The following is a 12,363-nucleotide window of genomic DNA, read 5'->3' on the forward strand; positions in this document are numbered from 1 at the left end:
AGGAGAATTAGTGAGGCATCTGCTGCAACCCATTAGGATATAGAAGATATGCAAACTTTCTGGTTGCACAAGCATCTTCTTCGGGTAAATTATAGAATCAAGAGTCACTTCTGCACTGCTTGGTAATGTCAGAAATTAATGGTCACATAGGGAAAAACCTGCTCTGCAGCTCCTTTCCACATTAGCTCTGCAATTCTCAGAAACTGGAGCAATGCTGGAAAGAACTGTGGCATAAAAAGGAGCCGCAAACGGCTGAAGGAGCAAAGTTTAGTGTAGCCTTAAAATCCCACCAGTTTTCATGAAGCAGAACAGAATTCAGGTTCTGCAGAAACAAATGAATGGTTTTTTTTAAAAAGTAGTATCAATCAAACACAATGCAGCAAACGCCTATCTAGGGAAATCTTGTACCAAGTCACACCTACACATTCTGGCAAGCAAGGAAGCCTTTCCCGGCAGCATTCTCAAGCAAACCAGTTATCCTTGTAGGCAAGTGTTGCCGTGTTTTAGAAAGTCCCAAAGACCATTGCACATACTGGACACCATGCAAAGAGGAAGTTACTTGGCTCCGGTGGAAATAAAAGCATTAATAATCCAAGGAACTACAAAACTAAAGGATAACCCAAAACAAATCTAAGAATGGTTTTGTTCTCAAGGGGGATAAACAGACCCTAAGTAAGTTTCAGCTAAGAAAACAAAGCACTGGAAGGGGGCTTAAAGACAGCGTACTAAGTCTCCTAAAACCTGTCAATACTAACAGAAGTGTTTTCTAGCCAGACTGCTGGTGGATCCAACTGAAGATGATGACTAAGAGTCCACACATTTTGCCTTGTCTAGAAATGTATTATTGCCAGAAGCCTTGTGGTTGCCTTGCACAGCAGTTCCAAAAGTCAGTACAGTACGAGATCAGGAACAATGGTCTGCTCCCCTCGTCAGATTCCTGCTGAAAGAAGGGCAAGCCCCAACCCTTATGCTGAGTTAGCTATAGAGAGGCGTGTGGCAAATATCCCTGACTTGCTTCTGAAGGTTGAGTGCCTCCAAAGTGCAGCTACTGGGACAAGGTTCCAATCTGGAGAGGGGGCTGAATCTCACGCTTCTCATATTGCACCGCTGTGAAGATAACAACACCCTGCTCCCCCCCCCTCCAGCTCTAACTGTGGGAGGAAGGCTGGAGCTTGTGATGAGGGGTCAGAAAACTTGAAACTTTTTTCAGGGAAGGACATACAAAGGAGCTACAATACTCCCCCCCCCAAAAAAAAAAATCCTATAAGAGAAAAACAGTTCTAGGAAAAAGATACCATGCATAAAGTACTTGAAAAAGAGCTCTTGGCTGTTTATCAAAGATCTCTGCTTCCACCAGAGGAGTAAGCAAGCAAGCCAATACTTTACCTCTGACTGAGCAGCCTTTATTTAGTCCATCAACTTACAAACAGGCCTCTTGGCCTTCTTAACAGGACTAGTAATGTTCATTTTTAAAATTCTACTACCTGAACGATTATCTTGATTGCCTTCACTGTCAGGGTTACTGCTCTGAAGAGACAAGCCATTCAAGCTTTAAACAAAAGTGCTCATTCACAGGTTTTCACCCAACACACAAGCAAACTAGTACCTGGGAAGAATACTCCCAAGGCAAGAATCTGACTGCTTTGCCACTTTCCCAAACCACTGGACACAGAAGGAGATACACGTGATGTTCTAAATTTTAACCCTTTGGCACTGAGGAGGTTACTCTTCAGGGAGCTATCATAATCAGAGAAAAACAAATTTTCTTCCCAGTGAATGTGCAGTTCTTTTTTGACATGGCAGAAAGTGTACAGACTGTGGGTGTCATCTGGTCTAGAAAAAAACTATTTTAACATAACGCAGACACCAGCTGACAAGCCACCATGTCGTAGCTTGCACCATCTGCCCTAGATCACTCACTCTGGCCAGGTAAACATCTTTAAACTGTCTGCAAGTTCATGAAAAGCAGCAGTAAGCTTCAACACATTTTCTTATATATTGTTGCACAACTCGCAGAATAGCTATCAAACTATTTATCTTGAAAGACTGGGAGCACCATTAAGCTGCCCTGCTCCAGGTCACATGGTTGTTGCTGCAGTATTGCTTGTATATTGCAACAGACACACACATGGAATGTGTAATACACACACACACACACACACACACACACACACTTTTCTGTCTGAAAGTCTAGAGCTAAGGCCAGAGCTATAAAATGCAGTGTGCATTGCCAAGAGCCAATTTGAAACAGTGGTTAGAATATACAACCAGTGTCAAGGAGACCAGATTCAAATTATGAAGCTCACTGGGTAACCTTGGGCCAGCCACTGTCTCTCAGCCGAATCTACCTTGCAGAGTTGTTGGGAGGGGAAGAACCATGAACATCACCTTGTCCTCCTTGGAGGAAAATGTAATAGTATATATATAATAATACCATGCCAATGCCTATCAGAATGGCTTGGGTCCTTCATTTGCCCAGTCTTGTCCTGGCAACGTTTTTTTGGTTTTGCCAAACAAAACAAAGACAAGTCCTGCCTACATACAGTCATACCTTGGAAGTCAAACAGTTCGACTTCCAAAACGTTCAGAAACCAAAGTACAGTTTCTGAATGGCTCCAGGAAGCTCCTGCAGCCAATCAGAAGCCCCGTCAGACGTTCGGGTTCCAAAGAACATTCACAAACCGGAACAATCACTTCTGGGTTTGCGGCGTTCGGGAGCCAAAATGTCCTAGTACCAAGACGTTCGGGATCCAAGGTACGACTGTATTGCTAAATGCCTCACATTTCAGAGCCAGTGAGATGGGTGGCTCCTCTATCCTTTCTCACTTCTCTTGCTTGAGCCCTTACTGCCATGCCACCTGATGCATCCCCTTCTTTCCTCTCATATTAAAGCCAGGTCTGTGGTTGGATGGAACAAAAGCAATGGAAATACAGCCTCCCCACCCTGGCTAAATTTCAGCTGGGCGGGGGAAACTGTCTCCTGCCCTTTCCCCACACTAATTTCCACTGTGTTCTTATGCACTGTGTGACAGCTAGAATGTTGAGAAGCACACATGGGAAGAAGCCTGTCAACAAGGTGTTATAAATATTGAGATATATGGATTATAGAATTGTTGAATTGTTGAGTTGGAAGGGACTCAAAGTGTCATCCAGTCCAACCTGCTACAATGGTCTGACTCAGTATAATAAAGTTTCCCATCTTCCTAAAGATACTGTGTTTATACAGGCAAACCTTAAAAAATGACAACATGCCTTTGATACTTGTTTCGCACAATGAAACAATCACATCATTAGGAGTCAGGATTCTGAACACTAGTAACTTTTAGAATACTAGAACAGTCTCACCCATTTTCAACCACAATCAGATTAAGCAAATGCATTTGCACAGATTTCTGGCTAAAATTAGAAGGCGCTGAGTACAAAGAGCGCTCTTTGAATGAGAAAGTGGGGAGCAACGAAAGCATGCACATTAGATGAAATGCAAATAGCAAAGGCATCCTATAAAAGACTTGTTTGTTCCTGATATATAGAAATACACAAAATCAGTAGCTGCTACTGATTTACCATTCTGTTTTCAATGCAGAAGGTTCAACCCAAGTTTTGTCACTACTTAGCATTCAAGGAATTCTTCCTGTATGTTTCAACAGGCTGTCATGTTTGACATTTGTTAATTCATATGACATCTGCAGTGATCCGTTAATTAGGCTATGCCACCCATAATTCCGGAAACTGCTCTCCCTTTCCCAGGGCACATGCCTCTCTGGGTCTCTCACTCTCAAGACAGCCGCAGCAAGGAAGGAAGAAGTGCATGTGTAACTCCCTGTCCCAGGCGGCACCCTAGATTGTTCCAGGGGGTGTCTGTTTAGCACCTACTGACCTACATTGTTCGAATAATATGCTATTATTTTGAAGTGTCTTATCCTGGCCAGCTGCCACGAACAGGCCCAAACAGCAATTTAGGAATTTTTCAACACCACACCCTACAGTGAACTTTGATCTCCATCCAAAGTTTAATTACGTGACAGTCTAGTACTTTTTACCTTAGGTACACACATCAGAAATCTAAGTCACTGGAGTGCTTTTGAGAGACTCCCACAACAGAAGATATGCTGCCTGGGAAGGCATTATTTGTGTATCCAACTGCAGCAATTTATGGGAGAAAACAGAGTTACCATGGATCTAATCTTATGTAAACGTTCTGGGACGACGCACATAATGAAAACACAGCTGAATGCCCTTTTAAGTACCAAGTGGAATTATGATTTGAGAGGCACATTAGGGCCTTTATTTTTGTCTAAGGAGGTGACTTAGATGAGGAAACCCTACAACCATGGATTCTGACCTTTGTCAACAGCTTTTGAAACCTGCGCATTATAAAAAATACTCCAAATAAACTTCCCAAACATTAGAATGGTTTGCTCAGTACTTTTTACAGATTTGTGACTAATGGTTGCATCTCATACAGCAACGTAATAGTCCAGTCAGTACGAGAATGGGTAATTGCTTCCTTTTTAAGCACTGCCTAGGAGCATTTTCTAATTTATATTTGTTTTCTCTGGTACATTTAGAATTATTGGGCTGCAGCCTAAGGCCAAATAAACTTAAAATTTGATTTAACTTCTGTGGCTATCAGCTCTTGCCTAAGTTCAGTTCAAAATCTCTGGTGGCTTGGTGTTTATAGTGGCTAACTAACTGGGTTAGTTTTTTTTGCTTTTAACAAATGTCCCTTACATCCCTTAGAAATGCAAATGGTTAAGCAGTATACCAGAGCCTTAAATAAACAAATAAACCAGTCAACGCCAAAAGTATGAGATGGAGCACATTCAAGTGTGTGCTGTAATGCATATGCCCCTTGTGCCTTGGTGTATTTCTGCCTCTAGTCTACTGAGCTGGGGAGCCAGTGGTGAGGTAGCATGAAAGTAACAGACGTCAGTGCAGATGTGACTGTATATCACAGGCAGTATCATGCACATATAGACGTCTTATCTAACAGCCACTGGCAGCCTTATCCTCCTGCAATTCCCTTATTTTTCACCTGATCCTTCAAGAGAGCTACTATATTGAATACACAGTAGAAGGCTAGGAAAGATCTTTATCGATCATAGTGGGAAACCAGTGAGAGTAAACAACGCCAAGCTAAGTGAATCAATGATCTGGCTCAATATAAGGCAGTTCCAGGCATCAATATGGCCAGTGTGAGCAACCCAATGCACAGCCTTAGGATTAAAAGCTTCTTCAAAAACCTGAGTATGGTACAAATAAATTCGGAATTCTACAGCCAGCAAAATAGAAGCAAGGACGTTTAAGAATGCAGTCTGCCCTGGACAACCTCAAAGCATATGCTGAATAGAGATTGTGACTCAAATTCTTTTTCAACCTGACCTTAATCATAAGTATGTAACTTTAAAAGTAACCTAAATATTCTGCTAGTGCAACTCAATGACAAGAGACATACATGAAGATGCTACCAAGCAACTCACTATGAAGAGTGAAGGAAGAAGAGAAGTTTCGTAGGGTCGACTGTCCGTCATTTGACATGTGAAATCTCATTACAAGCAAGCTCAACTCTGAAGCTCGGAAAAGCATTTTGTATAAAGAGCAAAGTAATTGTTATAGGGAAGCCAGATGGCAATGGTGTTCCGCCGAGCATCGTAAGTAAAAAGACTAATGCAGCCCTTACATTATAAAGAATGACAGTGACCATGATAAAGAAAGATTTGAAACAGTTACTCCGGGTGGAGGACAGAAACCAAACAGCAGTCTCACATGCCACTGTACTACAGAAAATGAAATTAGTTTCGAATGCAGCTTATGATACATCATGGGAATCAGAACTGGGAGCAGAGAGATACCCAAACCCTGCTTGTATGGAGGACATTAGAATGAAAGTTTGGCAAAGTATCCACCAATAAGAACTGAGAATTAAGGCAAAGGCCTCATTGTCCTATATCACATCAGAATGAGGGCACAGGTTGTAAACTATATGCAATCACTAAGATACCCAACTGCAGCCTCATTTCTCAATTTTCAACATATAGCATTTAAAAAAAAAAAACACTTTTGTAGATGAAGAAACTGAGGTTAAGTGACTCATCTAGTAACAACAGGTAAGCAAGAGCTAAGCAGATTTTATGTTTGAGCATTTGGGTCTAATGTGAACCTACACATATGGTTAATGAAGACTCCAAAACATACTGGGACACAACACTATACAAGACATCAGACAAATGCCATTTGCATACAAACCAGTATGTTTAGCCAGGCAGATGGGCAACAGAGAAAGCCCAGACATGAGAATGACATGTATAAGTCAATGTTTAAATCTTTCAAAATTAAATCAGACGTCTCAAAACACTCACATCAATTATACCTTTACAAAACACAACATTTTAAAGGGGACAGTTTAGCAATACCTTGTTGGAAAACAATCCCAAGGTACAAATGACAGCGTTCAATCTAGTAACTAGACAGAAGACAGGTTAATACAATGTATTTAATAATAAACTTCACAATTTAGAAAATTTGGTATTAGCATGTCTCAGTATTGAATGCTTCAGCAACTGGGTCAGGTTTCAAACAAGGGGGGTATGTGTTTCATGTGCTAATGCAGAAGATTGCAGACCTTGTCACCTACACATAAATACAGCATGCATTTAGTGGCCCTTAGAAACAACTTTCCAGACTTACCAAGCTTTGAAAATAAAGGATGCCAAAGTTCTACAGAAAGTTATGATACAGCTACTTACCCACAGGATTTAAACATAGCACACATAGTAGGCTTGATTCAGACTTAGCTGCACATACACCCCACTGAAATTAACAGCACAAATAAAGTCATGCCTTTGTTCCATTGATTTCAAAGTGCAACAAAGTCTGGATCCAATAGATAAATTTCTCTTTCTCTGGTGGCAGCTGTAAAATGTAGCCCATCAGCTATTCTCAAGACTAGATGATCAGCTACAGTGGTGCCCCGCAAGACGAATGCCTCGCAATACAAAAAACTCGCTAGACGAAAGTTTTTTCCGTTCGCGATTTGCCTCGCAAGACGAATTTCCCCTATGGGCTTGCTTCGCAAGACGAAAACGTCTCGCAACTTTTTTTCTTTGACTAAAAACAAAGACATGTTTTGTTTATAAAGTTAATTTATTTTCCCTTAAATTTTTGAACTGCTCTTTACAGTATGTGTGACTTTAAAGAGCAGTTAACAAACTGTTGTTGTACCAAATTTGGCTTTGTTTGGACTTTTTTTGACCATAGGAACGCATTAATTGATTTTCAATGCATTCCTATGGGATTTCGTGCTTCGCAAGACGAAAAATTCACTAGACGACAAAAATTGCGGAACGAATTAATTTCGTCTTGCGGGGCACCACTGTACATCAGCCAGTCGCAGCTAGAAAAACCCACAAGTGACCAAGTCAAAACTATCATTCCGTAATATAATAGTGTGCCAATAGAGCAGAATCTGTAGTCAGGAAGTGCCATAGGTCAGTGGTAAAAAGCACATTGCTTGCATGCGAAATGTCCATGTTCTGCCACTCAGTGCGGACAACACGGAGGAAGAGGGACCAACACCCAACGTGTTAAAACAAGTAGGGTGGTAGGAATGAAGTATAGATCCATAACCTGCCCATTTGTTATCACTGTTGAATATTTCACCTCTAATTCCTTTTCCCATCCTACTCAATCACCCCCCCTCTAATAACAATCTCAGCTGATGAGTGCTGACAGGGCTTTTTTTTAGCCAAAACATGAGTGCACTGAGAGCTATCAGTGGGTTCATGGGGCCCCCAAAACTTGCAGTAATTGAAAAAATATTTTTTTTGTGGGGGAAATCCACATGAGGACGCAGCATGTTCAGTAGTCACAGAATGCTGAGTGCTGGTTAGGATAGGGGAGAACAAAGCCAGGGTGGCGGCAGAATGGAATACCCAGGAAGAGAACATGGCTGGTTGGAATACTTGTGAGTAATCCACACTGGAATAGTTTGCTGTAGGTCTCACTTCTTCCTTCTAATTGAGAACTCAGGTGGTTGAATGCTTTATCATTTAGGAAGAGAAACAGAGCCATACATAGACAGGGGGGTGGTTTTTACAGGAAACTTTCTAGGTGTGCAGAAATATACATACTTGGAAATGAAAGGGTTATTTATTTTAAAGCTACTTTGACAAGAACCTGTCACCTTACAGAATGCTAGTGGCAGATGAGTATATTGAGGGGGGCTCTAAATAAAGTGTTAGGTAGAAGTCTACAAATTAAATATATGGTCAAAAGTAATTGGAACAAAAATTTCATGTCATTGAAAAAAGGGAAAAAATTAGGGTGAGTGGAAAATGGACTTGCTAAGCCCCTGACATTTTACACTGCATATTCCAGAAAATAGGGAATGGAACTGGTTTGGGGAGCTGCATAAGCAAAAACAATTACACAACTCAGAATAGGAAAATGGTATTGTATTGTACTCGAGATGTATGGCTGGAAAATTAATTACATCAATGAAGGTATAGAAACAAAAAACCAAGTAATATAAATCAGAAGATGGCACAACTGTAGACAAAGATCCACTCTGAACCGCCAACTCTTCAGGAGTTGATCACTCATATAATGAACAATTGATAAAACAATTCTCAACTGAAAAATACGAAGCAGTCAAAACACTTCTTTGTCTACTAGTGTGCAGTCTTTTTTTTTTTTTTGTATCTTCAATGATGTAGCTACATTAGATAGATGGATGATAGATAGATAGATAGACCATGTTTATACTCTGGGTCTTGCAATTGTTCTTGCTTTGGCTTCTAAGGACCTTCATTTTTATTGTTCTTTATCTAGGGGAGGTGCATGCCATGAAGCCAACCCCCAGGAAAGTAAATGAGCACCTTTTACCCTTTCCAGACTGGTAACAGGTAAACTCAATTTTTTGTTGATGCATGGACTAACAGGTTTCTGTTGGGCTAAAAACAATACACCCAACCCCCAGGCAAGGTCTGGATTTATTCTCACAAATGCTAAGCAGTAAGGACCACATTTCGCCAGATCAAATTTAACACCTTGCACATACAGACAACACAAAGTGTAGCTTGGCTTGCAATACCAGAAAGGTTAGCAGCTAAGAGTTAGATATGACATCCAAATGACTAGCTGCTGCTAAATATGATGCAGCGCATTTGGAAGAGACAGAACTGCCAGGCAAGTTGATATACTGGGGCTGTGTGCATTCTATGATCAGATTGCGCAAGTACAAAATCATCTAGCACGGAATTCAGCATCCTGAAAATCTCAGCTCTTGATAGGCTACAAAGTATGAGCGGCATGTCTGTCAGTGATGCAAATTACATGTTTTCTCATAATTCCCATGAGATTATGCACCCACTTGAAGGTTGGTGGTGAAGGTTTTGCAGATAATGCATATGTTTGATGCCTGGTGAAGTCTCATGAGATTTCAAGTGATACAGGAGAGGGCTTCAAAATAAGCAAATATGTAAATTTTAATTGCAAGGCAGGATACAGGATGTTGACAATTCTTGGCACACAGTTCTGATTTTTAACCACAGTATATACACAGCCCCATGTTTGCCTGCATAGAACCATTCCAGCAAAAGCTCCCATGTGGCAAGTTAAGCACACTGTGTTTTGAAATATGAAATAATGTACAGTATTCTACTTATTTTATCACCATAATATAGTTGTTGATGGGCTAGCCTTCTAACTCTTGTCAAGTCTTGCTCAACAATACAGTTTGATTCTAATTTAATAATAAGCTACAATTAGCCCTGTCAATAGTTCTTAAACTGTGAATGTTGAGAAAGTACCAGGGGCTGATTCTTCAATGAAAGTAACCTATTAATGCTCTCCTTTAGCAATTTGGATGGAATTTATGAGGAGAGAAATGGAAAATGCACAAGGCAGCTAGTTTTTGTTTCAGTTAAAAGCTTCTGTTTATTGCAAGTGTGATTAGCCTTTCCTAACTTAATATCATTCACCCTCATCATTCTAGACTGATGTTTCCCAAAGAGAACAGAAATAAGAAATGAAATATAGATCAGAATAAGTTACTGATTAATGAATTCTGTGTTAAAAATACGTTTGACCTTTTCTCATTCCTTTGTCCCACATGCCCTAGAATGGCATTTGGCCAGGGGCACTGGGGAGGATGCAAAATGGTGGTCAGCCTGTCAACATGGCCATTGCTGCTGCCACTTTTGTAGCAGCAAGCGGGGGAGGCGGGACTCAGGGGAAAAGAAACTATGCTACAGCCACTGCTAGTGGTGAGCTCTGCATCCACAAGGAAGTGCTGGAGAATTTCTTCTCCCAATGAAGTAGTTTGGTGAAATGGTCCCCTCCTCTCTTTAATCATACAAGGACAATCAATTTGGAGGACATGGCCCAAGATATATGAACATATGCCAACCATTGAGAGGTTTACATTAGGAAGGACCTTAAAAGAATCACAAAATTGTAGAGTTGGAAGGGACCCCAAGAGTCATCTAGTCCAATTCCCTGCAATGCAGGAATGATGCTTTCTGTAATTTGTAGGCAGGAAATCCAAAGCTAGACGTATGGTTTGTTTTAGAAATGGATACAAAGTACACTTGCATTTCCTAAATTAATAGGTACTGACTTTTTGCTCAAGTTATATAGCACGGTGGCTAACCTACAATCCTCCAGATGTTATTGGACTACAACTCCCATCAGTCCCAGCCACCAGGAACAACAATGGGATGGGAACTGTAGTTCAACAACTTCCAGAAGGCTACAGGTTAGCCACCAGTAGGAAACAACTTCATTACAACTAATGATGATCTAAAGGTTTTAGAGCACCGATAAAGGTTTACCTTCCTCTTTTTCTCCCACATTTCCAGTGTGATCTTCTGTCTCATAGCTTAATTTAAACAGGTTTCACTGGAGCCTAGTTTATACCAAATAAGGGACTCACCCATGTACTTATCCAACTGAATGGCAGTCTAAAAAAATGCAACAGTTAAACTGAAAAGCAAATATATGTTTCTTATTTTGCTTTTTGCAGCCATCTACTGTTTCGGGGGAAAACAAAAAGCATTGCTCACTGAAAAATAATGGCTAGAACTACATTTATGTCAGTTCACAAAAAATGATTTTATGGGGTAATATCAATCTCTGGTGTCCTGCTTGAGCAATGAGCTTCGTGCAAATGGAACTTAACTCTTGCTCTCCCCACACATTCTCAAAATCTGCTTCAAAAGGTTCGGGGAACTCTCTGGCGCAGATGGGGGTGGGGCGGGCTTGCAGGCAGAGGAAAAAAGCAATTGTTTCACATCCACTGGTATGACATTTACCTAATCCAGAGAAATAACACTTGTCTAGTTGAGAATGTTGTGGTTAATTGTTTAGTGGCACCCAATTCTTATATGGGGAAACGTTTGCAAGGAAGAAAGTCTGAAGTAAGCAGGTACTGAAAAGCAGAGTATAGTTATCATCCAAGTTACACAGGCGCACAAAAAAAGCTACAAATGTTACCCATGAAAGAATGCACCACAAACATCAGCATTTATTCATTTTTTAACGTTTTAGCAAAAATGACAAAGTACCCAAGCTCACTAGTTTTAACTTTTGTTAGCCTAGGCTTAAACATTACACATTTAGATGTCAAAACTGACTAAATTGCCAGCATTCATGCACAACTAGAAAACATCCTTAATTCGTTTAAACCAAAAATGCACCATCTGTAACATATTAACATTATTTCACTACTAAATATTGAAAGCTTGAAACTAAATCTGCCTCAGAAATGTTAAACTTCACAGTAGATTTAAACTACTAGTTGGCTCACATATCAAACAAACAAACAAAAAAATCAAAAAAAGCAGGATTCATGCTAATGTTAGTGTACAATTTTGCCCTAGCGCTAATGCAGGGTAATTGTCCACCTAGAATCAGGTTTAATAAAAAGCAAAGTGCGTACAGAAATTTACAACAATTTTAAGGACAAAAAATGGTCCTATTCATGTGGTCCCAGCAAATAAACGCAAAAGTCTGACAGTATCATGAGCTCCGATGAGCCGTTTATAAATACTTTAGATTACGTACAGTATAATGAAAAGAGTTCGTTTGAAATCTTCAAAAAAATGTTCCTGTTAATCCTCAAAGGGTGCTCGTTATAGCTTAACATTTCTGTTAAATGCGTGCGTTGAATTACTTGTTATCCAAGCGTAGCAGCTGCTCCTTACCATTTACTGTTAAAGACTTTAACTGGCCATCTTCTTCAACTTCTACTCTCTCTTGTCCATTCTCAACAATTCTGCAGGATAAAAATCCATTTAATAGTCTTTTCTGAAGTGTTATTTTTTTAAAAAAAAAATAATAACAGCCAGTTGGCACATGGATATC

General features: G+C 40.2%; 1 protein-coding gene across 2 annotated transcripts in view; it reads right to left on the reverse strand.

The window, feature by feature from the left end:
- The window catches only part of DNAJB6 (DnaJ heat shock protein family (Hsp40) member B6), a 62,012-nt gene that overhangs the window by 22,086 nt on the left and 27,563 nt on the right, over window positions 1–12,363 (reverse strand). Inside the window, exon 8 of one of the 2 annotated variants that reach the window (XM_082192599.1) lies at window positions 12,204–12,274. In XM_082192599.1, the coding sequence (XP_082048725.1) occupies window positions 12,204–12,274 (71 nt within the window). Of the gene's footprint in view, window positions 1–11,501; window positions 12,275–12,363 lie in introns of those variants that run through there. The other variant, XM_082192600.1, reaches the window with a different exon arrangement.

This window comes from Podarcis vaucheri (assembly GCF_965113315.1).
Source record: "Podarcis vaucheri genome assembly, chromosome: 12".
Taxonomy (NCBI): domain Eukaryota; kingdom Metazoa; phylum Chordata; class Lepidosauria; order Squamata; family Lacertidae; genus Podarcis; species Podarcis vaucheri.